The sequence below is a fragment of the Zalophus californianus genome, chromosome 12, assembly GCF_009762305.2.
Source record: "Zalophus californianus isolate mZalCal1 chromosome 12, mZalCal1.pri.v2, whole genome shotgun sequence".
In the NCBI taxonomy this organism is placed as follows: Eukaryota; Metazoa; Chordata; class Mammalia; order Carnivora; family Otariidae; genus Zalophus; species Zalophus californianus.
The window spans coordinates 15037803-15054686 of NC_045606.1; the positions used below are offsets into that span (position 1 = coordinate 15037803).

Below are 16884 nucleotides of genomic sequence, written 5' to 3' on the forward strand. Positions count from 1 at the left end.
AAAAGTGTGGTGCTAATTCAGACAGGCGTTGCCATGGCAACAGTGCTGCCAGTGGCCGAGCTGTGCTGGGACCCGGCTGCTGAAGGTTCATGATGGCACTGCAGGCAGTACTCAGGGAGTAGATTGAAAAAAGATGATTGAGATGGTCAAGGGGAAGAAAACCACTAACTTCCTTTATTAGAAAGGGACGCCCATGGTTATATCAAATGAAGTTTGTAATACCAGGTGCCACCTTGGACAGGAGCACCATTGGAGGCCTGGTGTTCTGGGGGAGGGCTCACCTCTGCCATCCTGCTGAAGGAAGCTGAGGACCTGAGCTGTCCTAAGTAGAGTTTGTGTGAAGAGGAGTACTGGCCACCAGCCCATGGCTCGGTACATCAGTCTCCAGGGCTGTAATGAGGCTAGCTGCCTCTTAGGCTTTTCTTTAAAATGCATCTGGAGGAAAATCCTGTATTTCCATAGAAATGCTTGGCTCTTCAGACAAACCAAGGACTCACATTGGATCCAGATTAAGGGATGGCCAGGAAAAGGCAAGGATCGCCTATGACTAGGATTCCCTCTGTGATATAATTTATCTCCCTTTGTACTTCCCAGAGGGGCTCAGGGGTCACTCCATCTCTCATGCTGATGAGTGCAAGAATCATAACTAAAACTCGGATCCCCGGTTGTCACTGCAGTGGTACTTCATTCTATCCTGTCTCCTGCCCTGTAGGATGGGTTAGGTGAGTCCTGTGGTCCTTCCAGCTTTGGGAGCCTACTCATCTCTAACCTGTGAACACAACTATGAATGTCCAGGTGCCAAATTTCTAACTCTGCAGTGCAATGGATAAAGCCAGGAGATGGTTGATCTTTTACTTTCCCATTCCACACATATTTTTCTAAACAATGAATCTGTGGGCCAATGGGCAAAACTAATGTTAAGGGAAATTCTCTCCGACCAAGCACTTCTCGTTAACTTTCTATCATGTAATTAGCTCTTAATTAAGAAGGATTTTATGACATGTTTGCTTAGATACCCAATAGTACATGTAAATGAGTATTTTATTTATAAACTATGAATCTCATTTTAAAGAGTAGCATTCCGAGACTGTAAGTGAATGTATTCTAGTTTATGAAATTCCACTCGTATTCTTTATCAAGCATCCCTTGCTTGGGGTTGTCCAGAGGGAGCAGTGGGTCCGTGGGGATGCTCCACGTCTTAGGATCATTACAGAACTCTGATTCGAGAGGAGCGTTGTCTTCTTGGATACAGGATGGTATGATAAAACATGGAATTTAGAGTTAGACAGACTGCGTCAGTCCTGATTTGCTGACAGCCTGAGTTACTTGATCTCTTAGAGTTAGCTGACTTGTGTAGAAAATGGGAATGATACCTAATAGGGATGTTGGGCACATATTATGCAGTAAATGGGATACATCCGGGATAAGGCCTAGAGAGCCCTAGAGTCACAGGAAAGGTTGGTTTCCCCCATGGGCTGCAGAATGTGCATACATTGAAACTGTCGAACAGAAGCCTGCATCTGGATCAGAATGATTACGCCATGCTTGGGGTAAATTGGTGAACCTAGAATTCAGTGATCTTTCAGTCAAGCACCTCTTCCAAGAGCAAATGTCTAGAAGATGGGCACTCTCTGACTCCAGTATAAAGTGTTCTTTAACCAAATTAACAATATACAGTGCATTTCTTACATCCTTTACTTATCATTTGTGTCACTTGCCCCAGGAGTATTTTAATGAAAATGAAATGCATCCCAGGAGCATGTAATGGAAAATTAAATGAGAAACCTGAAAACATTAAAAAATAAATCACAAAAAATTATATCAGATTCACTATTACTAGGTTTTTTTATTTTAATGCTCCTTATACTTTATACAAAAAAAGTGAAAGTTTCAGTGGTACTATATTCTAGAAATACTGGCCAAGCCCAGGAGGATTTTGCACAAACCGAGGCTGGAACAGATCTTTAAATAACAATCACGGAGCCTGGCATGGATAAATATGTGACAGCTTCATCCATCCAGTTCAGGTAGAAAGACGATTGGTATCCAGCCCACTGTGAGCATGGGGCATCGGTCCAAAGCATCCAGCCCACTGTGAGCATGGGGCATCGGTCCAAAGCACCCAGGTCCTCTTCGGCCTGCTGCTTTTCTCACAGCAGCTCACTCTTTGACACATCCATTGGGGCATTCAAGACCGATGTTTGTGTGTAGATGCTTGGTGAATCACTCCCCAGCTGCTGTTCTGAAAAGAACATCTAAAATGCCTACACGGGGAGGAAAAGGAACAAAGAAAATGATCCTATGTCCGCTGATCAGGCCTGGAGGGATCTCACCTCATTTTAAATCATGAAACAAACATGTTTTTAAAATGGCATAGAGGGGCGCCTGGGTGGCTCAGTCGTTAAGCGTCTGCCTTCTGCTCAGGTCATGATCCCAGGGTCCTGGGATCAAGCCCCGCATCGGGCTCCCTGCTCGGCGGGAGGCCTGCTTCTCTCTCTCCCACTCCCCCTGCCTGTGTTCCCTCTCTTGCTGTGTCTGTCTCTGTCAAATAAATAAATAAAATATTTAAAATAAAATAAAATGTCATAGAGCCTATAGAAAGAGCATCACAAAAGAAGGAAGGAATTGCATTGTAGAGTTCAAATTTTCTTTAGAGAACAACAACAAAAAATTACCAGATTTTTTTTTTTTTGTCAGTAAAATTCCAAGATTACCTTCATCATGGGAAACAAAATTGAAAGAGGGGTGATAAGGTAACCACATTGAGATAAGGAAGCTACTTCTGAGACATATGAAAAGGGAGCTCCATGACATAAGAAACAACTTTAAGGGGAGGAGATGTAATACTAGAATTAAAACTTGTGGATGAAGGGGTGAAGACCAGACGCCACAGTGTAGAGAAGTGATAGGTAGACTGGTGGAGCTCTTCCAACACAAAGAGGAAAATCATAAGGAAAGATGGTAGGCGTGGGGGCCAAAGACTGAGGAAAGGACGCACTGCTAATCAGTTTGCCAAGAAGGAACCGTGAAGAAAGGAGTAGCTGCCCCACCAGCCAGCCCCATGCAAGAAACATTTTTCTAGTTGAAGGGATTCCTGCCTGCAGATCATGAGAAATCACCAACAAAAGGCAGAATTAATGACGGACTAACATCTGAATGTATTCTTTTAAAATTTTAAATTCAGAGTTTACAAGAAAGTTCTGCAAGTGTTTCGACTGGGGGGAAAGAACATGCTAGCAAAGAACAATCAGGTGGACCTCAGACACGCCCTCCCCTGAGCTAAAGCTCAGGAGCTCTTGGAACACCTGGCCGACTTTGAACACACAAAAAATCACATTGTAGCCGTTTTACCCCAAGACAGTGTACTTGGTCACATGTGAAAGCAGCAGAGAGATATTATCAAATATAGAAAGGCTATAGAATCACCAGAGAATTCCTGAAAAACATTTTATGAAGATGTATTGTGATAGACCGAAAGATGACTCAAAGTCATCATGGATGGAAAGAATAAGGCAAATGTAACATGTCATTTGAAGCTACCAGATGGTAGGTATTTGGATGTTCACTGCCTGGTTCTTTTTATTTTCTCTGTATTGACTGTTATAATAAAATGCTGGGCAAAAACTCAAAAACAGTCCTTAATAGAAACATTATAAATGAATAAAAGGATTAGTGTTTAGTATTTAAATTATTTAAATGTACAGTCTAACCAATTGCTATTAATATGGTTACAAACCAAGATCTCCCTTCGGAGTATTATAACATTTAAAAGCTAGAAACCAACTAGTGTTCAATGACAAAAATGATATAAATAAGTTGTCAAATAGAAAACACAATAAAGTACAAATTATATAGGCCATTGATATAATTTTTCTAAGAAACAAGATCCCTGTGTTATAAAAAAACAGACAATAAAGCCCCACTAGGTCCAGAAAATGATTGAAAATAAATAAATGTTACTTCTTTTTTTATCTTTAAACCCATGGTCTCCATTTTTTTTTTTAATCAGAGGAATTTCAGTTGAAATAACCTAGCCAATAGATACATATGGAATTTTATACCAGGGTTGTCCTCACCCAGACCAGTTACTGGCAGGTGGCTTCTCAGGCATTGCTCAGAGCCCACATTGCCAAGGAAACAAACAGTAAATAAAATGAATCCATAAATTACACAAAGCCCAAAGATCACAAATTCTCGCGTAGCCAATCACTGCTCATCTGGAGTCTGGGTCCCTGTTGACCTGCCTTCAGGGCGCCGTCTCCTGGAGGTCTTGGCTCTTCTCTGTCATCCTGTTGTGTCTCCCTACTTTGCAGGATACACAGGCCATTGTTGCATGCATTCATTTTATCCCACCTCCAGAAATTTTGCTAAGAGGTGTTTGGGAGGACACTGACATGAATGCCATGACCACATCGCTTTTCATCAAGGAGTTTGTTGAGGCAGAAGTTGAAGAAAGCAGTAAGATCTGTGTGGTGTGATAAAGCGAGAGCCGTTTACCTCAAAGACGTCCCATGCTGGTCCTTGTGGTTTGTGTGATGCACGTGCAAATTGCAATAGGGTGTCTGTGCCTCATGGGCTTTGTGGATACAGTAAACGTGCCTGAGGGCAGGGAGAACTTTTTAATGTCTCTCTGCATTATATGTCTCCCCCCCTCCCCGCAAAAATATATTTGGCCAACAGACAGTACAGTCTGGGCAGAGGATAAGATAATGGTGTTTCCTTTAACATTTGGAGGAACAAGAAAAATTGAACATCAAAGGCTTGAAATACTTTCCATGGTTTCATTCGTCTGGTCTCCCTGGATGACACTTAAAAAAAAAATAGAAGTCATGAATCTTTGTGGTTTTTCCTAGCAGGTGTAACATCTCTGGTAGCAAACAGAGTCCAGAAAATGTTTTCCGTTTCTCAATCTATGAATAGCTAACAAATTGGACTCCATAAAAATAATAACAAAAAGAGGGATAACTCTGTCGCTGAAACTCTTTTCGATCTGGAGCTAACACTTAATCCGAGCAAATGGGAGTCCTGTTTTCTGTTGTATTTTTATGTGGTTCTGTTATTGCAGTCGGTAAATATGCATTGGAAATATTTTGGTAAAAAGCAGAAAATGTGCAACAGATTCCAGGCATAAAGGGAGCAAGATTGGGGACCCCTGATTTTCAGAGCAATTCTGGAGGCAAAAAGATAGGAGGGAATATAGGTAGCAGACAGTCCTTCTGTTTCTGTAACCTTCTTAAGGTCTGTAAAATCAAAGTGTTGTATTTGGCTAGAGAAATAGGAATTCATTGCTAATGGACTCAGAGAAGGGAGGGATGTTAATTTCTTCCCTTCTCCAAGTAGGTCATTCAAAATGTTTGGTTTATTCTGCTCTGTAGTCAAAGTGCCAGTTTCCTTGGTGCCCCGCCTTTACTAGCATTGTTAATTTCAATCTTTTGGTGATATTTATTGGCCATCATCCTTTCATCCCTTTTTGTGTATGCTACAGAGGTCAGGTAGATTGCTGACAGGTAGAAGCTGGGCTATTTGTGCTTTTTGAGTTCAGCAAACATCAGGGTGTGGACAGACAGAGCCTTTGGCCTCCCCCTGCTGGTGGCCAGCATCACAGCAGCCACACTGTCTGGTCTAAATCACATCCAGCCAAAGACGCCTGTTTAACTTACTTAGCAAAGGCAAGATGATGACATATTGCAAGGTACATCTTGCAGTAGTAAAATCAGATGCAATCAAATTCATAGCTACTTAGAGTGCTAGAGGTAAATCAGGGACTCATCATTAACATTCTATTTGTATGGAGAGAGTTAAATTATTTTTGGCAACACCATTAATACTTCACAGAAATATATTCTCTTCTGGACATATATCAATTCAGTTGAGAGTAAAATCCAATCACTAATAGTATGTGCTTGGCACATATATGTATGGAAGGATTTATGCATAATCAATTGGAGGAGTAGCCTATTAAACCACAGAGTGGTTGCTTTCCTGTAACTATGTGTATGTGTGTTATGTGTGTGTGGTGGTGTGTACTGTTCTGTTTGCCCGTACCATCTGCATGATATATAGTCCATCTGGTTTGATGCTCTTGAAACCAGGGGGATATTCACTCCATGGTGTGATTTTCCAAGCAGATGGAAAGCATAAATAACTTGGAATTCCGATAACACAACTTGCTTTCTACATTTGAGCCTGAAAGTCCATTGTATGCATGTTGTCTTTATGTATAGTTCTGATGTGGAAGAACTTTGCTAGGTAATCCTTAGGGTCCTGGAGAAAGCCTGTTGATTTCTTCAACAATAAAGCTATGAGCAATTGTTCACTGCTCTTCTTGGAATGAAGATGCCCTGCTAATTTATGTTTTCACATTACTCTCTTGACAATATCAACGGTACATCCATACAAAGACCATGTTTATTTAAAACAAGAGATGTAATTCTCTTAAATTTTTAAACTTTCTATTAGGGGGATTGTCAGTCATTCACCAAAATATGAATCCCCACTTCAATAACTGTTAGCATTTAAATTTGCTTTAAATGAATATATTACAATTCACATAAAGAATTACTTTTCTGAACCCAGTAACTTAAAGACAGGGTGGAAAGAAAAGAAAAAGAAACGGTACGTCATGGGTGTGACGACATTTTGGATCATTGCACATTCTGCATGAGCCAAATTTCTATGAGAGACAAGTAAAGGTCTAAGAATATGAATAATCTTTGGCCATATAACAAATAGTATTGCTGTTAGCACTATTTTTCATCCCTAAAGTAAAATATTATGTTGTAGAAAAATGTATTCGGTGGCAGGTCATTTCTCTTTAATTTATTACCTATAAATTTGAGTCAGAAGGAAGGTTTTTTTTAAAAATGTGCTGCTTTGAGAGTAGGTATGCGGCTCACGTTCTCTATCTCCCACTTCTGATGCCCACTCGGCAGGCATTGTCCATCCCCTGCTCTCTGTCCGAGAGTCAGTATCAACAACACTGGAGCTTTCCTAACCCAACAGGACAAACTGGGTAGAATTTATTCAATAGAGAAGAGGAATGGCTAATGCTAATCACACCAAGATAGCAAGATCAATTTTTGGAATACGTGTCCTGGGTATATTATATAAGCTCAATCGAATATTCTTCTTCCTCAGTCTTTTCTGATTTGAGCTTCTCAAATCAGGCCTGCCACACTGATGTTAGAGTCTTAGATGTGTGCTCTGCAACCAATCTGCCTAAAGTTAAAACTTCTGACTGCACTTTCTTTATTTAAGTAGTGCAAGTTTTAAACACTACTTACAGGCTCTTCTTTGGACTGCCTGCAACTTTAGAAAATACTCATTTTTTTCTTTTTCACTTCTCCTATTAACTCAAAATCTGATTTGAGTTTTTATTATAATGCATATTTCATGACAAAAATTATTTGCCCTTCATTCTCAAGAAGTCTCATTGAGAAAACTCCCCAGTGTATTTTTTTTTCATGAATGTGATTTAGCTTCTGGGACCTTCCCCATGAAGATTTTAGAGTTTATACTGAAATGTGGTTTTTCTAAATTCTGACTGTGCATGATGAGGATGCCTTTCTTACGGAGCTTTCTTCCATGACGCAGGTTTTGGGGCAAGGCCCCTTCCATTTTGTGACTCTGATGTCTTCAAGAGTTTTGTGACCATCAGCTTTCAGGCAACCAAAGTAGAAACAGCTTGTGAAGGGGACCACCCAACCCTTAAAAGCCATGTCTCTTGAATGACTTAGGTCACTTCCACTCAAATTCCATTTGCTGAACCTGACTGCAAGGAAAGCAGAGGAATGTAGCCTCGTTGGGGGCCCAGAAAGGATGGGTGTTTTTGTTTGTTTGTTTGTTTCTTTTTTTTTTTTTAACTGAAGTAGAGTTGACACGTAATGTTCTCTTAGTTTCTTGTGTACAGCATAGTGATTGCACAGGTCTGTATGTTATGCTCCGCTCACCTCAAGTGGAGCCACCATCTGGCACCCTACAGTGCTCTTACAGTACCATTGGCTAGGTTCCCTGTGCTGTGCCCTGCATTCCGGGGGAAGAGCAGTCAGTTCTGATGGACGGAGGGCAGACTCTGCCTTGCCGGAATCCTGAGCTTCGGTACCTTCCACAGAGCTTTCCACACCTGATGAGCTTCCACAGAGGGGCCGGAGGTGAAAGGGCTGGGGCTGGCTCTTCTTGAGGCCCTGTGCAGATACAGACATGGCCTGTCTGGTGTCCGGGCTGCAGGTCATACCTGGAACGGACGCCGATGTGGCTGTTGGAACCGTGGTGTCAGCCGCTGAGGAGGCCCCAGTGGAGGAAGCAGAGACAGAGAAGGCAGCTCTTCCTGCTGGGGAAGGAGCAGGTGTGGAGGAGGCCAGGACTGACGCTGATACCACACAGCCTGTAGATAGTGACCGATCTCAACCGGAAGAACCAGAAGCAGCTGCCCCTCAAGTGAGTATCCCAGGGAAATGGAAGTTCTAGGGAGGCGGTGCCCAGGGTGGAATGTGGTTTATTTGTGAGTGCTGGTAACAACTCTGGGTGCAGAACAGGTTTGTGGCCATTACATGGTACCCTGCTTCACCAAATACAATTTTATATATACACATACATACATACACATACACAATATACAGTATACAATTACATATATACTATTAAACAATATACAATTATATAGACATAAAATAAATTTAAAATAAAATTCTACATAGATAATATAATTACATACATTTGTAGAATTTTTTATATTTTAAATTTATTATATATGTGTTCTTTATATTTTTATTTATTATTTATGTATTTGCATATAAGATTGTCAGCAAGAGTCTGAGCCGGGCTTTCTCCCAGCGTCAGCATTGCGAGGTTCACACAGGCCCCCAGTGATGGAGAAAAAGAAAAAAGCACAGATGATGTAAGCGTGAGGAAGAGAATGTGACCGGATGGCGGATTGTGCCGATTACGTGAGGAAATAGCCATCCAGTGCTTTGCCCAGTGGCAGGCACGCAGGGAGAACCCAATATTAATAGTTATGTCCTATCATTATTAGTAGTATTTGGGGATTGTTATTATCACCAAAGCGCCCCAAATTCACCATTGGGGAGCTCCTTTCAGCAAAAGTCCATTCCTGTTGGCACGTTCAGGAGGCCAACAGGTCATTAAATACATACATGAAGTCATTGGACTAGCCCCAGGTCCTCACTTCTTCAGAGAAGTGTTTGTTCAAAGTCCACAAATCCATATATTCCATGATGTGGGGGGCACACACAGCAAGGGCAGGTCTTCTAAACCTCACACTTGGTCTGGATTCCAGAAGGGTAACAAAAGTGGGCTCTCGATGTGATGCTCTCCTTTGTCCTGATTAGTTTACTCATAAGAAATTTCCCCCAGATCTCTTCAGGGTTACTCAAAGCTTGAAAATAAATGCTCCCTTTCATCCCACTAGAAAAACATCAGGTAGTATTGGTATTTGGAGAAATAACGCAAAAATATGTGCCATTTGTTCATGAGATTTTTCTTGTCACAACGCCAGAAGTGTTTTTGTATTATATTGTTAGACTTGAAAAAGTGTATTATTTTCTCCAAATTGAAGAATGGAAGTGCTTAAGGCCACTGATATCTGAGGGAATAGAGAACTTGATCTGAAAGGCAATAAACATCTCCAGGCTTCCATTATGCTAGTGAAATTCGTCTCCTCTCGCATCTTTGTTACAAAATAAAAAGGAGATCTTGATCCTTTGGTTCTGCTCCCCTCCCCGCCCCCCAGTGTAGAGTCCTCGGAGGAGTGGTTGGTGGGAACTGTCATCCCTCCAGCTCTAACTGCAGTGTGGGCTCTGTGATAATCAGCAAACAAAACAGACCTGGATTTTCTCCAAACACCAGCCAGATCTGTACAAACAATACGGTTACAGGCTAGTCAGGAGTCCCGTGGGTCTCTGGGAGAAAAGCAGTCACAGGAGGTTAAATGTCAGCTTCAAAGAGTGTTAGTATTCAGTGGGACAAGAGTGGACCACGGCAAAAATGAGGCCATTCTTGGGACCCTATGACGTTCCCCTTCAGGATGGTCTCCCCACCCCCACAGTACTCCCCCACCCCCGCCGCAGTCTCCTATGCCTTTTCCCAATTTCCACAGAAACCCACTCTTTGCAAACGGCCTGACTGCTCAAGGATCCAGAAATTAATCCCACTAAGGGTTTCTGTCTCAGGAGAGTGAGGAAGGCGACCATGCCAGGAGGAAGGTCTTGCAAGGCTTGAGGCCCAAAGGTTTGGGCCAGGTTTGGGGAACGGCGGGCATTTTGTGGAATGGGGGAGGTGGGGAACGTGGGAGCCAAGGAGGGTGTGTCAGGGACGGAAGCAGTGCACAGCGCACGGGAGGACGTAGAAGTCTGTCTTCCCAGCACCTGCTCAGCACCGCCACATTTTTCTCCCTCCAGGAGAAAGTGATCCCTTCAGTCGTCATAGAGCCCGCCTCCAACAATGAAGGGGAGGGAGATCACGAAGAGCCGGCAGGTGCAGAGTCGGTGGAGACCCCCAATGCCGCGGCTCTTCCGGGCCCCGCCGGTGAGCTGCCAGAACTGGCCGCAGAGCCCGAGGCGGGCCAGGACTCCCAGCCACTGCCCTCCACTCCATCTGCAAGCGAGGTGGCTCAGGAAGTGCCTCCTGGCTTCCTCTACAAGGTCTTGTCATTTTGTCTTGTTTTAATCTGGGGGCCATTCGTCCTTCCTTGGCTTTGAGACCCTTTTGCTGGAACCTTTGGTTTTCGGATGTTTCCGTTTGCATTTTGCGATACGTATTCTTTCTCAGTACTGCTTTCCCCACGTCACAGGGTAAAATGATAGGATTTCCGGGCTGTTGGGCAAGCAGAAACGACAGTAATTACTTTCCATTTTTCTGCAATCCATAGTTAAAGATTGTTTGCCACAGGACAAATGATATGCCCCTTGGTAGTGAATGGGTGAACCCCCCCCCCAACCCACCCCCTATGTGCCCTCCCGTGCTTCTCTCCCAGCCCTGTGAGTCCCTCCAGCCCTGGGCTCAGACCAGGCCTTTGAAATCCTCCGTGTATGCATCTGCTTGGGGCTGGATTATACACCAGCCTGCCTGGACGCACCCCGGCTTCCCTCCCTAACTGCAGTGTGGCCTGAGGAACATCACTCCTCACTCTGTGAATTGGGGAATAAGATTGTCATTTCCAGCTCTGACATTTTATGATTCTATATAAAAAAATATACATTTTAATAGCCAATCACTTAATCTCAGGGGGTAGGGCTGAGGAGAGGGACATGGAGAAATAAACCCTCCATGACTGAGTAGTTGCTCAAGTTGGGTGAGTACCTGGGTCATTATATTACTCTTTCTGCTTTTGTTTCTCAAAAATTTTTATGATTAAATTTTAAAGAAATCTTTCAAAAAAAGGAGAAAAAGGGTAGGGGGAGAGGACAGTATTGTTTCAGGGTATAAACTCACAGTGAGTAGTAGATAAGCCCTAGAGATCTAATGCACAGCATGGTGAATATAGACAATACTGTATCATAATCATCAAATTTGCTCAGAGACTAGATCTTAATTATTCTAGCCACTAGAAACAAATGATAATTACATAACGTGATAGAGGTGCTCAGTATTGCTATAATGGCATCATACTACAGTATACAAATGTATCAAATTAGCATGCTGTACACTTGAAATTTGCACAATATATGTCAAATTTATTTTGGTTTTTAAATTTTATTTATTTATTTAAGTAATCTCTACACCCAACTTGGGGCTCAGACTCACAACCCCAAGATCAAGAGTCGCATGCTCTTCCAACTAAGCCAGCCAGGCACTCCAAATATATTTCAATTTAAAAAAAAAAGAAAGAAAGAAAAGAGAAAGAAAAGAAACAGATTGGCATGGTTTAAAGGTTAAGATAGGAAGTTTTTAAAGAAATTGATCACAGGGTTTAAATAAGTAGTAATTCCCATAAAATATGGGAAGTGATGATTTTTCCCATTATTTTTTAAAATGTTATATGTACTATTTTATTTAATTGTAATTTTATTGGTGGGAGGAGTCAGGGGAGCAGCAGAGAGAGAGGGAGAGAGAATCTTAAGCAGGCTTCACGCTCAGTGTGAAACCCAGCCTGGTGCTCGATCTCACTACCCTGAGATCATGATCTGAGAGCCAAAATCAAGAGTCTGATGCTTAACCGACTGTGCCACCCAGGTGCCCCTGATTTTTCGAATTATTAATTATTCAACAGAAGTGAGGTTAGAGGAATTTTCCACTAGGCATTATTAGTTCAAGTTTAAGAACAATAAAACATGAGTGATAATAAAATGAAAATATCTAACAAAAATATGACGAATTAGAATTTAATTAATGCACTACATGTCAACTCTTGCAGAGGCATTGCATTACTAAACGTATATCCAAATTGTCTTAATATCAGTCTTCAAGAATTGGATGTTTTAAGTAAACAGGACTTCCTTTCTATGATTAAAGGTCTTCTTCCTTGGGGTATGCTGGGATCATTGTCTTTACCTAGCTTGGAAAGCCTACAAGTACTTGCTGATAATCTGGCTGGAAGACTTCAATGTTACATTTCCTTTTCTTTTTAAAAATTAGTAAATTCTTTAAAAATCTTTTGCAGGTGGAAACACTGCATGATTTTGAAGCAGCAAATTCTGATGAACTTACCTTACAAAGGGGTGACGTGGTGTTGGTGGTCCCCTCAGATTCAGAAGCTGACCAGGTAAAGAGTGAGATTGAAAGGTTCTATGGACTATGTTTTTTTTTTTTTTTTTCTGAGGGTCACTGGGACACAGTGGTAACTGAAGACATTTCTATTTTCTGAAATGCTGCAAGGCACCTCTGAAAAGGATTTAGGGCTTATGAGCACAGGACATGGCTAACTGTAGCTTTTTAGGACACCTCTTTTGGGATACTGTTATATTGTTTCTTAATAGATGACCATTTCTTACTTTGCATCCACTTTCTAGGGTTATTGTCTCTGATACATCAGTTTTTAGGAAATATAGCGACTATCCATGTGCACTCAAAATCACCCCCCCCCTTTTTTTTTAATTTTATCTTGTTACGTTATGTTAGTCACCAGTGATGGGTATTAAGGAGGGCACGTACTGCATGGAGCACTGGGTGTTAATCTGAAAACAATGAATCATGGATCACTACATCAAAAACTAATGATGTATTGTATGGTCAAAATCCCTTTTAAAAGTAGTTGCCTCTAGGGGTATAGAGACTGACCAGGAAGGAACATGAGGGAACTTTCTGGGGATGGAAATGTTTTCTATCTGAATAGTGATGTGGATTACATGTGTGTATGCATTTGTCAAAACTGACTAAAGTGTATACCTAAATGATGTTTGCATTACCCAGGATTGAAATTATACCTCAATTTTGAAAGACTCTTAAAATAAATCACCTTTGAGCATAGTGTCCTGTTGTGAAGATGCTGAGAATTCCATTTTGTTCTTTGTTCTTATTCGTAGGATTTGTGAGTCCCTAAATCATATGCAAAATATGTAAATGTGCCTATTAACATGTTTTTCTGGAGAGAAGAGCTCTAATCTCTATAATATTCTTAAGGAGATTTCTTTAAGAAATCTTCCCCCAAAATAAGGTCACTACCTTAGAGGTTAAGGTTTCCCATGGCCGCACATTTTGTTCTTTCTCTTGATAGTACATTTAAAAGATAGAGCAGGTGCTGGGTCAAACAAACAAAGTCTCTACCACAATAAAATTCAATTAGAGATCAATAACAACAATATAGCTTTAAAAGCTCTAAGTATTTAAAAAATTTAAAAATATACTTCTGAATAATCTAGACCAAAGAAATCATAGTGTAAATTAAAAAAAAATATTTCCTGGTGATCATCAATTTCTAAGTTTTTAGTCCAAGAAGATAAAAAAATAGATCCAATTAAGTACAAAGCACATGGAAGGAAGAAATAATAAAAATAAATGCACAAAAGATTGCACTAAAAGATGCACAATGGAGAAAGCTAATAAATCCAAAAGTTAGTTCTTTGAAAGAATTAATGAAATTGTTAAAACCTCAGATGTACTCTTCAAGTACACACACAAAAAGTGACAAAGCATTAATTACTAGTATCAGGCAAAAGTGGTTACATATCTAAAAATCATTAAAAACTCCATTATAGGGGTGCCTGGGTGGCTCAGTCATTAAATATCTGCCTTTGGCTCAGGTCATGATCCCAGGGTCCTGGGATTGAGCCCCGCATCGGACTCCCGGCTCTGTGAGAAGCTTGCTTCTCCCTCTCCCACTGCCCCCTGCTTGTGTTCCCTCTCTCACTGCGTCTCTCTCTGTCAAATAAATAAATAAAATCTTAAAAAAAAAACCCAAACTCCATTATATAAACTAATATTTTTTGCATTAACCAAAAGTTATCTTTTAAAGAAATTAAGAGGAAAAAACTAGTCTTTATGTCTACCAACATCTTTACCATTTCCTGTGCTCTTCCTGGTTCTTCCTACAGATCTGAATTTCCATCTGGTCTCATGTCTTTCCACCTGAAAAATTTTCCTTCTTTCTTTTTCTTATTTTAAATACTGTTTTTCAGAGTGCCTTTTCTTTTTCCTTCTTGCTTTTTTTTTTAAGATTTTATTTTTAAGTAATCTCTACACCCAGTGTGGGGCTCAAACTCACAACCCTGAGATCAAGAGTCCCATGCTCTGAGCCGGCCAGGTGCCCCTGCCTGAAAACAATTTTTTCCTTTCTTTTTTTTTTTTTTTAAGATTTTATTTATTTATTAGAGAGAGAGAGAGAGAGCATGAGCATCAGGAGGGGCAGAAGGAGAGGGAGAAGCAGGCTCCCCACCGAGCAGGGAACCCGATGCGGGGCTCGATCCAAGGACCCTCAGATCATGACCTGAGCCTAAGGCAGATGCTTAACCAACTGAGCCACCCAGGCACCCAAAAAATTTTCTTTACTAATTTCTATAGTGCTAATCTGCTGGCAATAAATACTCTCAGCTTCTGTTTATCTGAAAATCTCTTTATTCATCTTCATTTTTTAAAGATCTTTTCCCAAGAGAAAGAATTCTGAGTTGACTTTTTTTCTTTCAACTCTTTAAGATGTTCCATTGTTTTCTGTTTTCTGCTGTTTCTGACTAGAAATCAGCTGCCGTTTGTTTACTGTTGTTTCTGGGTATCCAATGTGCCTTTTTCCCTGACTGCTTTTAAGAATTTCTCTGTATCTTTAGTTTTCATAGGTTCAATATAATGTGCTTAGGTCTTGTGTTTTTTTGTAGTTTTCATGCTTGGGGTTCACTGAGGTGCTTAGATTTGTAAACTGATGTTTTTCATTACATTTGGAAGACTTCTGGCTAATTTTTCTTAAATTCTTTGCTGCCTCATTCTCTTTTTCCTCTTTTTAATGATTCTCTAATTATACATCTGTTGGACTTCTCGATGTCTAAGACTGTTCCTTTTATGCACTATGTATTTCTTTCTGGTACTCAGGTTGGATCATTTTTATTGGTTTGTCTTCAAGTACAGTGAGGCTTTCTTCTGCTACTTTAAAATTGGTTGTGAAGCTTATCCAGTGTCTTTTTCATTTCAGTTGCTATACATTTGCAGTTCTATAATATTCATGTGTTTTGTTTTGTTTTTTTAAATTTACTTGCCATTTCTTTCCTGAGATTTCCCATCTATTCTTTCATTATTGCCACTTGCAGTGTTAGGTACTTGTACATATTTGCAATAGCTGCATTAATTTCCTACTGCTAATTCCAAAAAACTAGTTCATCTCAGCACACATTTATATCAGTTGCCTTTTGTCTGCCGGAGATATGTTCCTCTTTTTTCTCATATCTAGTAATTGTTTACTGATACTGGACACATTGCAGAGTCTGGATTCCATCTTCTGTTTCTGAAGCTTGTTTCTTTTTCCCCCTAGCAGACATGGAAGTTACTAGATAATTAGCTTGAATTCATGGAAGTTTTGTTTTATACTTTGTTAGGATGATTCTGTTTCAATTTTGCCTTTACTTTTAGGATGAATTCTTAGTCCTGAGTCATCTTTTACTTCCAAGAATGGCCCTTCTGGGATTTTAGTAGAAATCCTGAAGGGTTGACCAAGCCTCCTAACTTGGTGGGAGTCAGGCTCTAAACTCTGCCTCCCCTCCATTGGCAGGGCTTAAATCTCCCCTTGGCTGTTCTGCCTTCCTCCTGTTGCTTTCTCCCAGACTCCTTGGGGGACCCCTGTATATTCATAGCTTGTGGGGGTAGTTCAGGATTTTAGGGAAGTTTCTCTACATATTTGGTAAACTGCCTCTGTACATCTCTTCTTTTCAAAATATTCCCCTTAAAAATACAGCTGCTCAGGGTGCCTGGGTTTAAGCATCCGACTCTTGATTTCAGCTCAGGTCATGATCTCAGTGTCATGAGATTGAGCCCCATGTTGGGCTCTGTGCTAGGTGTGGAGCCTGCTAAGATTCTCTCTCTTCCTCCCTCTGTCCCTCCCCCTGGTCGTGCTCTCTCTCTCTAATAAATAAATAAAATTAAAAAACATACAGCTGCTCTGGATGCCCTCCACTCTTCCTCTGAATGCCCTGCATCACTCAGACTGAGGATAATACTCAAGGGAAAGCTGTATTAGTATTAGCACGGATCTCATTCACTGCAATTTCCTACTTTTAGGGGTTAAATATTCTCTAATTTTTGCCTGCTTTTGGTCACTGCCAGTGCCTTCAAATAGTTGTTACATATGTCCACCTTGTTGTTTGTAACAATCCCATTATATAACTTTTTATGTTAGATATTTTATGTCATTTCTATATATAAATAGTTGCATATATGTACGCATAGGTATATATAGATGTGTAGTTATGTATATGTAGATATATAGTTATTCTAGTGTTTATAAGGGTTCTG

The 16884-nt window shown here is 40.7% G+C and overlaps 1 protein-coding gene across 2 annotated transcripts in view; it reads left to right on the forward strand.

The window, feature by feature from the left end:
* The window catches only part of AMPH (amphiphysin), a 309085-nt gene that overhangs the window by 287775 nt on the left and 4426 nt on the right, over positions 1 to 16884 (forward strand). For both annotated transcript variants that reach the window (XM_035723411.1, XM_027574926.2), the window contains 3 exons: positions 8227 to 8436; positions 10416 to 10658; positions 12617 to 12718. In XM_035723411.1, the coding sequence (XP_035579304.1) occupies positions 8227 to 8436; positions 10416 to 10658; positions 12617 to 12718 (555 nt within the window). The remainder of the gene's footprint in view (positions 1 to 8226; positions 8437 to 10415; positions 10659 to 12616; positions 12719 to 16884) is intronic.